The sequence below is a fragment of the Necator americanus genome, chromosome IV (genome assembly GCF_031761385.1).
Source record: "Necator americanus strain Aroian chromosome IV, whole genome shotgun sequence".
NCBI lineage: Eukaryota > Metazoa > Nematoda > Chromadorea > Rhabditida > Ancylostomatidae > Necator > Necator americanus.
The window spans coordinates 25755421-25773714 of NC_087374.1; the positions used below are offsets into that span (position 1 = coordinate 25755421).

At 40.5% G+C, this 18294-nt stretch overlaps 1 protein-coding gene across 3 annotated transcripts; it reads right to left on the bottom strand.

The window, feature by feature from the left end:
- Positions 1–4767: 4767 nt before the first annotated feature.
- On the bottom strand, positions 4768–17292 carry RB195_002700 (uncharacterized protein; the record flags this gene model as incomplete). 3 transcript variants are annotated; one of them, XM_064200076.1, is made up of 12 exons in its annotated part: positions 4768–4831; positions 5285–5340; positions 5736–5855; positions 7374–7447; positions 7749–7857; positions 9987–10067; positions 10140–10277; positions 11056–11157; positions 14404–14544; positions 15388–15478; positions 15564–15643; positions 17206–17262. In XM_064200076.1, 12 exons carry the CDS (start codon positions 17260–17262, stop codon positions 4768–4770), a joined length of 1113 nt encoding a protein of 370 aa, XP_064055956.1. The 3 variants fall into 3 exon arrangements, with proteins under 3 accessions (XP_064055956.1, XP_064055955.1, XP_064055957.1); XM_064200075.1 differs by lacking the exon at positions 11056–11157; XM_064200074.1 differs by lacking the exons at positions 4768–4831; positions 11056–11157 and adding an exon at positions 5155–5200 and having other exon boundaries at positions 17206–17292.
- Between the last annotated feature and the right edge of the window lie 1002 nt (positions 17293–18294).

Consider the following 18294-nt stretch of genomic DNA (forward strand, 5'->3'; position numbering starts at 1 on the left):
GGTTATTGGCGCTAGAGCGTCTAAAAAGATTTAAGGAAGGATTTAGAGAGGCAAATCAATAGAAATACACACTAACAGAGGACTTAGTTAGTTAGATGCAGAGTATCACGAAATTAATGTAGTGTGGAAACGCCATGGAAAGTATCGAGTTCGGAGAGTAGATTATGAATACGAGTAAGACTCCGCATAATTTTCTCTAGTCGTCCTGAGAAACATCTGGGGAACGGCATTTGTTCCTACGAGGCAAGTTAGGACGCTCTTCTATGTTCCGGTCCCCTCAGAAACCCATTCATTGGTTTTACTTAAATAGCCTCGCAAGAAGACTTTTTAAGTTTTTAATCGTTCTCGAACTCCATTGTGTATTCCATCAGGTTTCCGTACTGATACCGTGAATTTGATGATTCGCTACCAAACAGCTACTCCACTTCCCAAACTCCAGCTATTGATCCTACATCTCCCCAAGCAAGGTTGATTCCGGTCATCACTAGCTGTGCAAGAGCAGGTATAAGTCTGATGCTTTTCCAATTGTTCAAGACATCAAAAGATATAACGGTGAGTACTTCAGCGTCCCTCCTTCTTTTCTTTCTTCGTATTTTCCTTTGATTTTATTGCTGTTTTATGGATGTGATTTTTGTGCTGTTTGTGGATTTCTATACGCCTTCTTAGCTCTTTGGTGCTTTGCGTGCTTTTTTTTCAGGAAACAACAACCATGATAGATATTGCTTCTCTTTCGACACAAGAGTGGTATAAATGGTTGCTTAAATTTCGTTGATTTTTGTTTTTGTTTTTTCTTGGATCACTAATGTGTAGTGAAAAGCAAAGAAGACGGGTCAATTTCGGCGCCATTTGTTTTTATCTGTTTATTTTATCGAAGTGATAAGACCGCTGAAGCTAATGTTGGTGCTATGGAGGGTGAATGAGAAACGTTTGAAAGTTTTGCGCAGCAAAGATCAACTGCACGCGGTTGGACGTTGCTCTCCGAAAAGGAGAATTTTGACCTCAACGACGTGCCACGCACCCGTTCACCATTGTCATGGATAAAGAAATAATTTTTTAAATAAAAATAATCTGTTACACGTATGCCTCCATCGCTGTTTCAAGCACTGTTTCACCTCATTCGTTTCCTTTCATGTACACAATAAGTCTCACGGGAAGCTTTTTTGGCCTCATCACCTCAATAAAAGGCAAAACGCAGCTGTCGAAAATTGCACACCTGACACTGCATTTTTAAGGCATGATCTGAAAAAAACAAAAATCAATGGAAGAAAAGGTCCTTTTTGTAGCGCGAGAAGTTCTCTACCGAAAGATTAACATTCTGAGAATACGTTTTTACTTCTATATGCGTTTCTGTGTATGAGCAAAAACGTGTGCACCACCCATTCTTCGACTCAATATATAGAATACTTGTGAAAGAACGGTACAAAAAGAGCGCCTTAAGCGTGGCACAGAATATTCAAACTTGTATTTTGACATTATTCACATTTGCTGACTTTTTTCATTTTTGCTGTTTTTTTTTCGAGAGGTAGTTTTACAGTCTCAAGAAGGGTATTATCCAGAATTGGACATGGTGTCATGCATTGTTTTGCTGTTGTCCAGGCAGGCGATATACCCTACCGTCGACGACAAGGTGATAATCTAATGATGACTTTCATTTAATGAACTGGCATTCCTCCCACTGCAAAGCTTGAAATCGCCGTCGCTAATATCATTCGTCATAGTCGGCGATGGAGGAACATAACGTGAAATGAAAGGGCAACACTAGATACACAAAAAAACCTATAACCAAACAAACTGCAGAATGTTCCTAGGGTCCTGTAGAAATTCTGCTCTTTCTCCCGAGACATTTCTCGTATACCTTTTCAAAAGAAAAAAATCAAAACAATCTGAAAACAAGTATTTGGTTCCTCGGTACAATTAGAAATACTAAGCTGCTACTGATTCTTACTCGCAAAGAATGCTTATTCTGGAAGAACGCAAACATCAAGAGAGGAGCAGGGCGGAACTTAAAGAGGGTCTTAGATCACGGAACATGTGCAAGAACCGGCCACATCTGAAATTCAGAGGACAATCGCAGCATCCCATGACTAGATAAATAGCGGATTCGACCTTAAAAACATCAGTTTCGCGCAGTGGTGCATCGCGTGTTCAGGTTTCTATCTTGGGACACTCAACCTCATCGCACACTAAGATTGGATCGTTGTAAATCTGTCTGTTACTTACTCTTACTGCTACCAGCCTGCTTATTGTGGAAGAACGGTGCTAACGTAACATGGTTCTAATGTTTTCAAAAAAAAACAGACTTAGAGTAGTAGTTTTTATTGATCTTCTTGAGCTGTTGCCAAGATTGGTATTGATCTTCCTTTATTGAACAACAGCTAAAGTTTCGGCGTTGTCGCCTTCGTCAGAGCGTGGAAAAACTCAAAGCCATCAGTGATTTACTCTCTCATCACCCTACAGAAAGCATCCAAACGATAGGCAAACTCAAGAAGCAACAGATCAGCTGGTGCTTACCTCATCTACTAGATCTGGTTACGCAACATACCACCACGTACCACAACTGTGAATCGCAAGGGTTTTTTATAGGGACCTCACAGCCTCACGCAAGGGTTTTTATAGGGGCCTTTTTTATAAGTCTTGATATGGGGATAGTTCATGTGTGATCGCAATGCACTCCTCCTTCCTGTTCATTTTTATACTTTCGGCGGTGATCCAAAGAGTCTCTAGTGTTCTGCGTGCTGTGATCTCGGACTCGTAGGATAATATACTAACTTCTACCTGTACTGTGTATTAGGGTCTAGGAGCATCTAGATGGACTCGCAAAATCTAAACTCTCCATCCCACTCGGAGCACACCGTAGAATCTGTCATCAAAACCCCGAAATTGAGGTAGAAGTCAGTATACTATCCTACGAGTCCGAGATCACAGCACGCAGTACACTAGAGGCATTTTAGATCACCGCTAAAAGTCCAAAAATGAACAGGAAGGATGAGTGCATTGCGATCACACACGAGCTATCCCCATACCAAGACCTATGCGGGTTTTGATCTACGGGCGGCCCGTGAAGTCCCTATAAAAAAGCCTTGTGACTCGTAGTTGTGGAGCGTGGTGGTCTGTTGCGTAACCAGTAAATGTAAATACTAACGTAACCCGTAACCAGTAAATGAGATAAGCACTGGCTGATGTGTTGCTGTTTGAGTTTACCTATCGTTTGAATGCTTTCTGTACGATGGTGAGGCGCTTGAGCGAATAAATAACTCATGGCTTTGATTTATTCCACGCTCCGACGAAGGCGATAACGCCGAAACGTTACCTTTTGTTCAATAAAGGAAGATTAGTTTTTTTTTGGGATCTATTTTGTTCCCTTGTGGTAGGTTTTGAGATTTATAGTTCTTTTTTTGCTATCTTTTATATTTGTCTTGACGGTCGCAAAAGATTGCGCCTCTAGGTATCCGCTACAAAACTAAATCTGGTGAGAAGCAATTTGTTTATACTTCATACTTCAATCTTGGCTACAGCTCAAGAAAATCAATTAAAAACAATGTTTCAACATGCCAAATTTGAAAGACAGCCGTACATGACCAAGGTTTAGAATCCGTAATCATTGGAAAATTTTCTCGAGATTACTAATCTCTTAAAGATAACAAAATCTATAAGCGATTCATCTTGCCCTACCCTTGATCGCACATGTAATCAATTTAACTTAAAATTATTAATATCGTACAAAAATAAACAGTAAGCTACGAAGCAACCCTGATGCAATTATTAAGCATTAATCTGCTATTTGTGCTCCTACAGAATTTAGTATCTCATTGTTTTATGTTCTCTAATACTCGTTCCATCAAGTTTACACTACCACTAGAGTATTTGCGCTATTTTGATAAGTTATTACTTGACATGAGCAATAATAATGTTTCTACACTAACAGTAGTACTTAATCCATTAAATAAAACACTTTTAGAACATGGATTAGAATGGTTTCATCCAAAAAAGCACAGCTTTTAATCATCAATTTAACATACGTACGTAAAATGCAAATAGCGCTGAAAATCGCCAGCAATTACGAGCCGGTAGCAAGAACGAAACTGCAAGCGACGCAAGCGCAAGATCAACGTTATATTTCAGTGTTCTCGTTCTACTCAGCCTATACTCTGATGGGACAAAAATGACCAAACAATAATGAAGAGAAAAGAAGAAGATGCGGAAATCTTCTGGCTTCAACTTCATGAATAATGAAAGGAATTCGAAATACGAAAACAAAATCAATAGAATGGTAATTATTGGCAAAAAAAACCGGCTAATGCAAATATGGGGAACGAACAAGATTCTTCTCTGAAGCGTTGATCGAAACAGAATGTTAGAATAAGCATTTTTAGTCGAAGCCGACAAGCCGAGAATCATTTGGTTGAGTCATGTTCCCAAACAAGGCAATGATAAAGGGAACGTTCACGCTGTGCTTCTCGTTTGACCGTGATCTCTCGTCAAAAAGCTTCATAAACCATCATATCACTGCTTCAAGATGGTGAGGTCAGCATTGCGTAACGGTTATCAGTTGTGCACTAGGCGTCGACACGATACATCCAACATTATTTAATATTTAATACATTTCTGACATGAATGCAATTTTGTGTTTCTTCGCTTCTAAGAGCATTTAACCACTATCAAACAGATTAGAAGACGGACCATTAAGGATCTGAAATAGACAACATGTGCCCCATAGTGAATTTCTCAATAAAAAAGGTATGGAACCAACCAAGTTTTTCATTAACGTTATTTGTTTTCGTCTTGTAACCATTCGCAACTCAAATTTGGTAAGGATTCGACAACTTCTTGACTTCAAATATAAGAGCGAATTTTAAAGATGGATCGCATAAGAAAAAGATTGAATGACAAGCCATAGCTACGAAAAAAAATCGTGCATGAATTCAGCATTCTTGAATTCAGGACAAGTATCACAATACATCAAAAAGCACTGAATTTTGGCGATTAAAACTGATTAGATTTTCAAGGATTTTCAGTTGCGCAGAATTTTCATGACTCAGCTAATAATTCCGTGACATGATTCATAGAAACGAGGAAATATTAGCGAATCAAATCGTTATGCGCAAATTCCAGGAGAACTGAATAGGCAATATATCTACAGAACAATGCACAGCACTACAACCGGTCTCGGCTCCCGTTCACTAATTGAATGTCAAATGCGCTATAAAATCAATCTATCCAGCAAATACTCATGATGGCCTCCCATAAATATTTGGCACTGTATTAGTCCAAAAAAAGAGCTAACCTTGTGATTTCCCAATCATACGGAGCAGAAAGATCACATTTCGCTTCCTTGGCGCCCTTAATAATAACATATTTTGTAATTTTACCTTGTAATTTTGTAATTTAACAGTCTTTAGGGAGTGGTAGGAAAGTCCATGAAAAGATTTACGACATGTACGCGAACACCTAGCGAAAACATGGATCCTGTTGGGATTATAGTACGTATGCAAATTGACGACAACATGAGACCGGTTAGGCTGGCACCGGTTTCGTTGACGCATGTTTCCTAAGATGTTTTTTTTTTTCTTGAGGTAGATCCCCGCATTTGCAGAATAGCGCATGAATCCAATGTACGTGGGATTGGTTTCTACTCACGGATCCCATTGAATCACCGTCTTCGACAGACGATTAAGCGAACGGAAAAGAAGCGGTTGCAATTAAACTGTGATCCGAACGAAACTATCGTTACTGACCTCTTCAACTGATTTAAGTAAGAATGTGTAATCCACAGGATCCATAGTTTTCAAGCCGTCGATGTATTTAATGATTTTAGCAAAGCTCCGTTTACATTTCAGCCCACATAGAAGCCAGTCCTTAATATATACGACTAAACCATTGGAAGGTGTAGCGAAATCAGAAGTGAAACGAAAAGTGGTTTCTCATGTGTCTCTTCTGCAGAAGAGAGTTTTGTCTGATGCTTCAGTTAACGTTGATCGGAACACCAAGTCTGCTAACATTTTATTCTTTAACACATTAGCCACAAACTTCAAAAATGCGTTCGAAAATAAAGACGTATCATTAGGTCTTTGCATAAGTCTCTTCCGGGTTTTTGAATAACATTTGTAAAAAAAATTTCAAGAACTTTCGAAAACTAACAGATCTGGACAATAGACACATGGAAAACTCTCATTCGCTATTTTTCGAAAACTTTTGGGAAACTTGTCAAATCTCTTTTCTGATTCAAGCCGTGGTTGAATAAATCACCGAGTACCTTTGTGATCTCTTCAGTTTTAATCTCCTTTACATTCAGGAGGCTCTGGAGGTGGTTGAAAATGCAGCCGTCAGGGGAGACGAAACCCGAACTACAAGCAGACTATAAGATCAAATCATGGCTCTCCAGCCCCGCATCGGTCAAGTTTGACGTGTGCCGAGCCTTGTCGTAGTTCGCAGCGATCCCCTGCTCTCCACATGTGCGACCGACGTGGGCCTTCAGCCTTTGCAGTTAAAAATCGTAGGTCTGAGACGTTCATAACTTACCTTTTAGGCGAAGGCTCTCCATCCCAGTGACCTTTCTTCTATTTCTTCTAACCACCACGGGAGAGGACACTTTTTTCAGGTGGAGGCTAGACTTCGAGTTACGGCTCCTTATGCTGATCTCACCCACTATCTCTTCTTACAGGGTTTTGGTAGATGGCCGGCCTTTGACATCCATTGATGAACGTCTTTTGAAGTCAGAATCTCCTTTGAAGGAGAAGAGGAGAGGCATTGCAGCCTAGCCGTATATTTAAGCTAAGATGGCGTGGGCCTGGATTCTCTTCTAGCCAGAATTGTGGATGGAAAGGAGTGATACTTGTATACGAGGATCTGAGGAGTGGATACCCAGAAGGTCCAGCTATCACACCCGTCAAAAATAATTCGTCTTGACATATGTAGGAAATACGGGATCACCGAAAACGTTGCTAGAGACTTTTCTGACAACTTAATATCAGCTTAGATTCATTACTTTGAGAACTAGTGCTACTAATAAGTTTTGAGCCAGGTAAAACTTTCATCTCTGAGAGGACGATAAATTGATGTCAGACTTGTCTGGAAAGATCAGATCAGATCAGATTGTTTGATACATTGGCTGACCCACGCTAGTCACTGTGTAGGTGCGCACACTTTCAAAAAGCCTTTAAAAATCCTGAGTTAAAGTCGAACTCTCAGGTACATTTTTAAAAACATTGGTAATTTTTTTATCTTGAGAATCACTAATGCAAGCTTCTTACATTAGACTACACTACATACAGTCACTATAACAATTAGCCTTCATGTGTTTTTGGTGTCATATCAATGGGGAGTTGTTAAAATTATCGTTTTCCATGTACTGAACTGGAGGAACACAAACGAACCATTTTATCTCGATGGATTTCCTCTTTCATTCGCAACACAGACCTCCTGTTCTTTGCATTTCTCCACGGTAAACCTAAAAGCGATATTTTGTGGGTTTTTTGATATTTGAGGACTTTTTGAGGATATTCTCTTATATGTGGAGTGGAGTTCGGAAAAAATAATCCAGATATAGATGCGATACCAAAAAAAAGTGCGCACCCATTCAAATATTCTTTCGTATGTTAATATAACGTAAGAATTACAACAACTTGCAACGACTAACATTACCCAGTTTGAATTTCGTTTTCATTCATTTTTAATTTCCTTCTCTTCATTGTTTTGAGAGCTGCCTTTAATTGATTGTGTAGAACTTAATATATTCTCGTTTGACTCACTCAATGGTGATACGAAATCGACCATCATGTAAAACCACGATTCGCAGTCGTCACGTGGACCCATATCTTCACATTTGTGGCACGCTAAGGACGCATAGCGAATGGTGCCCTACAAGCAACATTCTTTCAGCTCCATCATTCTTCGTGGCTTAGTATAGGCTTTCTGGGGAAATATCATCCTACATGGGGTCACTTTTGGAATTTTGGATAAAACGTGGTGTAACAGCGCAAGCTGCCGATCTCTTGCGCTAGCAGCTCTCTTTTTAGAACAGTGATAACATAATACGAGAAAGCAAGTCTGTTTTAAAATTGTACATAAATACCAAGCAGCAGCGCAGATTACCTTGGAAACATTTAGATTACCAGGGAAAGTACAACGTTTCTGTTCTTTAATATATGAAGAAACTGTGGACAGTCTGTATAAGAAAAAAAATTAGATTTCAAGTTTCCATCATCCATGTATGTAGCAAAAAAAGATCAATACTAATAATGCCAATAACAATCTAATGGCACTTTCTAAGACAACGATATTCGCATTTAAATATCCCCGCAGTTGTCGTTGCACTTAGCAAACCCTAAGTGCTTGGTTTGCAGGATAAGCGCAAAAAAATAACGAAATCGATTGTTGCTGGGACATTCTCTGTCTGTCGAGTGTCTACGGGCTACGCATATCCGTGATTACCTTCGCCGAATAATTCTATGGATCTACTTCTGAGGTACAGTAACTACGTACAGTTACTCAAGCACTTCTTGATCTCTCAATTGTCCGACGTCGTTTGAGTCGAATGGGCAGACAGATAAATTTGGTTCCTTACAGAGCAGAATATAAAGCAATATAAACCAACTCAACTGGAATTGTGATTCTGCCTAACAATAGTGGGAGTTAGATATAGATATCAAATACCACGTGATTGCTCTGCAAGACACCAAGCATAAAGGGAGCAACGTACGACAGAAGGATAACGGTACACTCGACATTCGCGGAGAAAAGGTTCCGTCGCGAAATGTAGGTGGCCTCTGGTTTTGTTGTGCACCCATCAGTCGTCCATCTTGTCCATTCTCACGAGATCTTGCCAAGTCGTCTGGCCATTCTCCGCTTCCGCCTTTTGCGCCAAAAATCCATCAGCATCATCAACTGCTACTCACTTACAGATGGACTGGTCACGAGAAGAATCGACGATATTTGGACTAAAAGGACGCTAGAGTGAATCCCAAGAGATGGTAAATGCCATCGAAGGAGGTCACCGAGAAGATGGTGTGATGGGTTCGCTACACGGATGAACCATCTGAGAGCTCAGCTGGATATAACGCAAGGACCTTGTCAACGTCATTCCCGGAAATTGAGAACATCTCGGATGACGCTGGCGAGCGAACGAAACGGACAGTGGAAAAGATGCTGCCAGCACGTTCACCAAAGAAGGGACGTCCAAGTATCCAAGTAAGATACGGATGATTCTACTCGATTTCTGCGGTTATCTACCTAACAATTTGCAGGTTATGCGGATTATCAGAACACAGGTGAAACAGGGAAGCCATTTTCATTAAGAATTAACAAGCATCTGCAGATTTACAAGGTGACAGCAAAAATCCAGAAGTTGCATCAAAGTAAGTTCACATTAAAAATCTCGACTTTGTCTCGTAAAACTGAAGTTTCTGCTTAGATGACTTTAGAAGCTTTCTAGACTTCAAACGAGAACCCACAAATAAAGAAAAGGAAAAAATCGTAACCAATCAGTTCGCTCCATTTCAGTGTGAATTATGTTACGGTCGCATTTCAATGTTAAAATCGTTTTTCTGGGCAGCCTTTGCACCTTAGTGTGCAATTGAGAGAGACTCGCATGTCAGGTCAGTTCAATGCAAGCGCAAAGTTTGACAAATGTTTGAATATTAAGGTAGAAACAACTTTGCTGGGTAGATCGTGAGTTTCAGATTTCGAGTATCTGGTTTTTCTGATAATGGAAAAATTTGGTAACTTATAAAAAAAGGGTGAAGAAAAAAACGCAACTTTGCGTGTTTTTTTTTCGCCACTGGAAAATTAGATGTCCCTCCAGAAAACTGAATTTTTGATACTTTTTGAAAGGCTGTGCAAAAACATTACGTAAATTCAATAGATTCCACCGTTGGGATTGTAAAAGGTTCAAAAACAATTCTGAACTAAAAATAATCGTTTGTGGATTATCCATCCTTATTTGTTGTTACAAAATCTTTCCTTTGAAGACAAAAACGTCAGGATCATACCTTGAATCTGTGGGCTTGTGACACTTCTTCGTCAATTTCGGGACGAAGGTTTTTCGATAAACCAAAGTCGAGCATGAAGATCTAAGCAAACGACTCTCAAAATATTTATTTGGTCACATTTTTTACAATTATATAAGATGCAGAACAACTCACAACTTTTATCCGGTCTTCTATCCCACACGCGAAGTTCGCTGGTTTGACATCGCGGTGAATAAAGCCCACATTGTGTAGGTCACGACATGCCTCCAAACATTGGGAACTCGCATTCAGACCCGTCGCCAGTGAAAAAATCTGAAAAATGTGAGATCGTAAAATATGAGATCTTCGACTTTGCAACCACTTGCTACAAATCACTCTCACAGTTAGGACTAGTCAACCACGCTCCTGGCTGATCAGAGATACAGTGGGTGCCGACTGAGTGTTCAACCGAGTACACACTTTCGTATTTTATTGAGGAAAATAAGAGCGGAGAGAGCGTGTGCGTGTCAACCAGAGAAAAACAGTACGTTGCGGTTCATGTGTTCTGTGCATCCTGTTGAACACATTTAACATTGGCTATAAACTGTCAAATAAAGCGCCCCGCTTCTAGATCATTTACGTCTGTTGTCCTATGAGATTAACGAGTTTTTTTTAAAGTAGACAACTGATCAATCAATTGTTAATCCACTACATTGATCAGGAATTTGATTATATAATAAGAGATGAGCTGCCGTGCAATCACTCAGCGCAATATTGATGACGAAGTGAAATTTCGCTGTTATGCGCATTCATATGGCTGACTCACTCAAGCAGGCCTGCGAAAAACGTAGAAGGATGACATAAGGCCGTCGTGCGAAACTGCTTGAAGTGTTAAGTACAGTTGCTTTCGTGCTGGTTCGTGTGGTTCTGGCGTTCGCCGAATCGGCCACTAGAGTTAACAGATTAAGCAGACGTCCTATGCTTTGTTTGTTTCGCGAATAGCTTAGTTGAAGTCAGCACTCCATGGATTTTCATAAACTGTTAAAATAGAAATTTGCATCTTCCGATAGGCTTCGAAAAGACGATAATTTTCCCAGGCTTACGATATTACCTGGTAATTTTCTTCGTTGGAGAGATCACAGCCAGTTAGTCGCGAGGTTACGTGGCGCGTCCCCAGACGTAATCGCGGACCAAAGGCGACCTGGTGCCCGCCCTGAGATGTAGGTGACTTTTCACGGGACGTACTTCTTGTCTCTGTTGTGCCAGCACTGACTCATAACGCCCTTGTCCACCGCACGGCAGTCTGGGAAAATGTCTGCAGTCATGAGACAGTGTTGTGCAAGGGAGGCGGTCTGGAACGGCGTTGCAGGAGTTATCTGAGCTGCCGAGACTGAAAAGTACTAAATTGACTAACTGTACGTACAACACATGTGCGCTTGCATTGAAAGCGGCCATTAAAAATCTGATGGTAAAACGTGGAATGATTAAGTACGACGTCATCGGATCAAGATGAGACGACGTCACCCATTGAACGCCGTATATAACACTGGAGAAGAACTGTTCTTAGGAACATGCGACAGAAGAGGAGTGGTTGGTGTCCTCATCAACGCGAGTATAGCAATGAACATCTACTCTTTCGAGAAACTAACGACCCGAATGGGACGTTAACGAGTGAGAAGATACGGTTTAACGTGAGCTTAGACTATCTTCGTGGCCTATGCTCCAACATCGAGCCACGAAGAAGAAAAAGTCGAAACTTTCTGAATGAGCCTATAGAAGTTCTACATAGAAGCCAATAACTTCTACAAGGTCTTTGCTGGTGATTTCAACGCCAAGATTAGACCCAGACGGACCCCTGAGGAACCTCACATCAGACACAGGCCAACAATGGAAAGAACAGGGAGAAAAGCTTTCCGAATTTATCACGACGACTGAGACCATTAATAAGAACTCGCAATTACACAATCCCTCTCTCTCTGCTGTACGTTGCAGTCACTCAGTGAAAGGTACCGTAATGGAAGTAAGGAATGACCCACATTATCGTCAGTGAAAGCTTTTCCCTGATGGATGTCGCTCTTGCGCCGCAATTTTACACGGGATCGGAACACCGCTTTCGTTGAGGGAGATTCTCTTTCACACAGAGAGAAAAAAGCAGCAAAGCTCACAAAGCGGAGTCCCAGAACTATTATCAACTGAGACCTCTTCGCTTCGTTAGCCAACTTTGGGAAGATATCACAATGCACAACATCGACGAGGAATAATCGGCTTGGCAAAACTGTACGAGAAAGCGAAGAATTATAAACCCACCTAGATACTCCCGTCTTCTCAAAATTCTTGATGTAATACGCCAGCGTGGAGCTGTAGGTAATCAAAAAATCACGTCTGAACTCGTGAGGTTTGCAGAGAAGCGTTAAAGGAACACCCCACCCCAAAGAAAGAAGAGCATTAGCTGAAGCAGCAGAGGTGAAGCAAGAGCACTCACTTGTCGCGCTAGTCGGAATCGCCAATCGTAAAAGAAAAATGACCGCTCCTCGGAATTTAGAAGGAACGACTACGGCAGTGAGAAGGGAAGGGAATGGGAAAAATCACTCGCGACTTCCACTCACACCTCTTCAATAGCCACGTCTACTTGCCTCCTTTCCATCTGAGGCAAGATGGACATGTAATCCAAGTGGTAACCCTTTCCGGTATGCCATCATATCGCCTAAGAATTGTAGTTCACGCGGTACCGACAGAAAGTCTGAACATCAACATCTGAAGAACCTGCGTCAGTCCTTATCAACACACTGGAGAGGCTTTTCTCTCGTTATCTGTCGGAATGAAAGGTTCCCAAGCAATGGAAAACCGGCAAAACCGTGGTGTTATATAAGAATAGAGATCCAAATGACATTGAGAACTGTCGCTCAATTTGCTTACTGTCTGTCATCTGAAAGCTTTTCACAAGAGTACTCTTAAAATAGGATTGAATGAACACAAGATGAAAGACAGCTATGCGACCACGCAGGGTTTCGAAAAGTACAACTAACTACATACACACCGTTTTAAAAGTCATACAAGTATCGCGAGAGTACAAGATATCGTTGTGTCTCACTTCTATCGATTCGAAGGAAGCCTAGGAATCAGTTGAAACGGAAGCGGTCATGGAAGCGTTGTACAACAAAGGCGTCCCTACTCCATGCACAAAGATACTTCGTGAGTTATATAGCAACTTCACGACTAAGATTCTCCCATTCTAAGATAATTTCACAATTGATGTGAAGACAGGGGATCGTCAGTTTCCAAAATATTCAGTGCCACTTTCTAGAATGCGATGCGAGGATTGGAATGGGATAACATAGGGGTGAAAATTGACCGCCGACACCATCTTTGTTTCGCTGATGACATTCTTATAACATCGAACATCAATCAGGCCGAACGAATGCTGGTCGAATGAAATGAAAAGTGATGAAAAGTGTAAAAAGATTGGTCTTTAGCTGAATTTGCACGGGATGATGTTCATGAGGAACGGATGGATTTCTTATGCCCAATTCATGCTCAGCGGAACGAAGATGCTATATGAACGAACGAAATGCTCCAGCTATGTATCTCTAGGTCGAGAAATTGATATGATGAACGATTTAACCTCAGAGCTGGACAGGAAACTTTGCTGTTCCTGTATGCTACCCAAACAAACTGGGTAGCATACAGGAACAGCAAAGTTAAGAGTAAGTAGTAAAGAGCAGTCAGAACATCCGTCTCTGTGCTCACCTATTCAACATCACCGTTCTTCCTGCATTGACCTTCGCTTCAGAAACCTAGGCGTTTCAAAAGCAAGAGCAAAACGCAATCCAATGACATAGAACGCTTAATTGAAAAGGTTACGCAAGGCGCACATCACAGTCACATGTCAACGATCGAAGATAAGAGAACAACGCCGATCCGATGTTCAGACCACTTCACAAAGTCGTTGAAAGAAAGTTATGATGCTTAAGAAGAGAATCGATCGAGATCCTTGTACACGATCGGGCAAAATAGAGGTATTACTGCTGCCTGGCGAACAACGGGAGCATAAGCAGTAAAACAGTTGATACGATTTTACATACCGACAACTTTAACGATTATTTTGATAACTAGTTTTGGTTGTTCTCCGTTCGTTATTTGAAATAAATTCCTTATTAATTATAATTCTTCTTAAGTTTACCCCTTAAGGAGTAGGACCGGTGGAAGAACATTGCATACCACCTCATATTTCCAAATTTAAAATCCGCATCTGCAGTATATCTACTGAGTGGTCTCACTAGAGGAATTTTAAGGAGGGGCGAGGCGATGAATCAAGTCAAAGTTTTTATTCTACCAGCGAATTCTGGTATCAATTCATCGATCCCGCTTCGCTAAACCCGCCCCAAAGCCTACAGTACCCTAAAAAATCGTCTGTTTTGGCGTAGAAATTACTGATTTTATTCTATCAACTTTTACATACCTCATTTGGTTGGGTTTTCTTCAAGTCGGCCAAGTTTTTGCCTAGTAAGTCCATTATTAAAAATGAAAAAGTGACTTCACAGCCTTCGTCAATTAACTTTGCGAAGTGCATTTTGTTAGCAAGCAATCGTAAAATTCGTATCTAAAATATTTCATATTAGTCAATAAATATCAATCGATGCATTAATGCGCCTCCGACTGTGCTTCAGAAGACGCCCAGGAGATTTTGTAGTGCGCCTATTCTCAATTTATAGTAACATTTTTCCAAATTCTCATGCCAAATCTTCGCAGCGTTTCACTCTCACTCTCTCACTTGTAGCAGCCTTTGTTTTGTTTTTTTTTTAAATTAGGTTGCGTAGAAAGTTTTGCGCTGGAAATTCTAAATTTGTAATCTTTACAAAGAGAGTTAATTTGGACAATTGAGAGTCAATAGAAAATCCAGAAGTCAGCGTTCCCTTATGTCTCCGGTCTTGTCAATTCTTCTTGCTCCACTATGTATTTTCCCTACCCTTTACAAGTTTCGTTGCCCTATGCTTACGTCACCGTCAGCAAACGATTAGAACTAGATTTAACCTTCTAATTTCTGGCTTAAGAACAGAACGGATGTTCTAGCATGAGTAGCCGAGTAACCGGTACTACTAGCAGAATTACGGTACTGAAGTAAAAACAATAAGTCATGGACATCTACCGAATTCCAAAATGGTACCTCTAATTGTGGTAATTCTATTTATGCTTAAGACATTAAAACAAAGTATAATGGATGCAATGGCTGAATAACAAGGATCCACTCCGAAGGAAGCCTTTTCAGTTTTAAAGGAAGCAAAATTCCAACATTCGCTCATTGTCAGCTTGAAACCATTCTGGCGATAGACTACGTGAAATCAATCTACAATGTGCTTTGTTTTTTTAATGTAAATTTGTTATTTTTATCCTTTAGTAACTGTAATAACGTAGCAAAATAATGAGCACATTATTTTGACCAAACCTCCGTTTTCAGTTTTGATCTGGATGTGTTCACTGTTTTCTTCTCAATTTTCATAGCGTGTATCTTTGAATCGTTCGTTGACTCTATCACTCTTCAAAAAGTGATCATTCGTCACAGAAAACACTACATGATTTCGAACAAATGAGAAACGTTATTCAGTATTTTTTTAAACATACCGGTAAACTGCACCAAAAGTCCCTTCCCCAATCAAACTTTGTACGAAGTATGTTGCTTTCCGGGTGCGTATGGGGAAACCCTAAAGCGTACAGTTCCCTTTTTGTAAGAATGAAAACATCATACTGTATACTAACCAATTCGGCATGTGTGTCTTTGTTTGACTGTATATCACTGTTTGCAAGTAAAAAAAAACGCGCAGTAGAACGGGTTTTATCTTAGCACTTTCGTCCATAGATATGTAGGCCGCCGTCAGATTGGTGCGACTGCTTCAGAAAGCAGTAACATAGAGTAAAACGAGTTATAGCATAAGAAGTGGGTTGTTTTTGATGAGAAAATAGCAATGAATCCCAGAAGAATTCGGCCAAAAAACACACACGGTGGTGGAATCGTCTCAAAAATGATCGGTTTGCTGTCGTATACGTGGTGCTTAAAGGCATCATCCCAGGAATCTCAGATGGTGCCGATTTCAGGTGTAGTATTCTTATAAGGGGTAGTAGATTAAGGAGAGAAGGGTGATTCCGTCCATTTCTTCCTAACTGCGTAAAAAAACGGCCCGGAAGATGCGGCGCCGCAAAAGGCTGGCGCTCCAGTCGAACTCCCCGTAGAAAATAGTGCGCCAGAACGCGCGAAGCCGTATCTTCCGGGCCGTTTTTTACTGCAATTAGGAAGAAATGGACAGAATCACTTCCTTCCCCATAATCTACTATCCCGTATACTATAATCCACTTGAAATCCGCACCACTTCAGATTCGTGGAGCCTTTAATCTTAAAGTTCCCCATCGAAACTCCAGGTCCGTAGACCTTATCCTCAACCGACTTGCCAAACCTCATCCTCAGAAATTACACACACGAACGGCCAAACTGTGGCAACCATTATGATTATCAGAATGTTATTTACATTTACGTCATTTCATGTGAGCAAATCGATCTGTGTTGGTTGTTCAAGAAAAATCACGAAAGGTGGCGAGTTCTACAGTAGCTCGCAGGAACAAACACCGTTTTTCAGGACGATTGAGGGGAGTTGAGCGAAAAATTTCCTTCATATATCAGAAAAATGTCTCCAAATTATAGCGAAAATAAATTGAACAGGAGTACATATTAACATAATTGTTCATTTGTTTGATATTTCAGAAAGGGTATTACAAAATCTTTCATCGGTGCTCATATTTCTGAAAAGGAGATAAGGAGTTGTTAGTTGCAAAAACAGTTCTGATTCTGTGCCATAAATTCATAGAAAATCGCCCTTCATCAAATTTTTTGCTGATCACCTGTGGTGACTTCTTCTGCTGCCTACATAGTTCCGCGCACCATGGCGAACTGCACTTTGCAGTTTGAGGTGCGAGTCGATCACAAACATTTGGTCCAGGAGTTGGCTGTGGGACAGGCCTTGGAGCACAATTTGCTGTACTCGTATCCCATTATATCAGATGTTATATCCCATTATGTCACAGCTGGAGTATCTCTTCACGGTAAATTGAAGTTTTATAGAAAGTTCCGATTTGAGAAGCATACTCTGGACGCAGAGTGATAAGGAATACAAGACCATATGTAGGTCGCTGTCACTCATCCATACTCTCGGTGTCTTCTCACAGCACCTGTTCTGGCTCATTTGCTTGATTCGAAAAGCATGAAAGGATCTACCTTCTTCAGGATGAAAACATCTTCCTCTCTATCGTCACTGTCCTCATTAGAGTCCATAAAGACTAAATAGAAAATAATGTACCTCATCAATCCTTATATACAATTGATACCGTGGTCCCTAACTATCCTGATTATTTGTTTTCGCGCAATGAAAATACATCAACAATTGCTACGCTTTGTAGAACAAACCGATCTGAAGAATAGTGCGCTCTCTGATGATGAAAGGGTATGGTTGACCAGAACCTGCACAGTCAAAGTGACCTGAAGCTTAGTGACGTTGCAGCAGCCTGATGCCTAGCAGTGGTGCGAGCAGTTGGGATCAATGTGGGACCGTTGCCGGCTTCAGTCTTACTGTAGCGATGAGCACACCGAGCTTTAAATTGTCTCATCTAGATTGTATATAGTCTCAATCCCTACTTTGACCAGTACTTCACGTCCAAATTTCATTAAAAAATTTTCCTTGGACTCCCACCTAAGGAAATACATGAGAGTAGCAGTTTTGTTTCTTCGTTTTCAACTTAGTGATCCTTTCAGTGAACCAATTTAATAAAACTAGTGATCTTTCTTGTGAGAACAGGATGTCTGTTAGAGGATTTCGTCGTGCACATTATTCGAGCAATTAAAATTCGGAAAAAAAATCATGTGAAATGCGACAGTCGTGGATTTTTTTTACCAGTTTTATTGAGCCTGTATGTATAAAATAACTCTTAGCATCCTGCCTATTATTTTCTTTTATCTACTTCTCTCTTTCAAAACTGTTGGTAATTGTATCTATTAGGAATAACTCGGACAAAAGAAAAAACACAATTCTTGTTCTCTTTTTTGTTTTCGCTATTTTGTTGTACACACTGAAACAAATCATGTGAAGTATGACACTTCAGGTAATCCAGAGTGAGAAAATTGTCTAGACATTTCAACCTAAACCTTTTGTTTTTTTTATACTGAGTTTCGTCGAAATCTTAAAGCGTGAACCACAAAAACAACTCAGTTACAATGTTAGTAAAGATAAGAACGTATCAAACACATCGAACACCCATGGATCACAATCGCGAGAAAGAAATCGAACAAATACATGTAAACGTTGAGGCA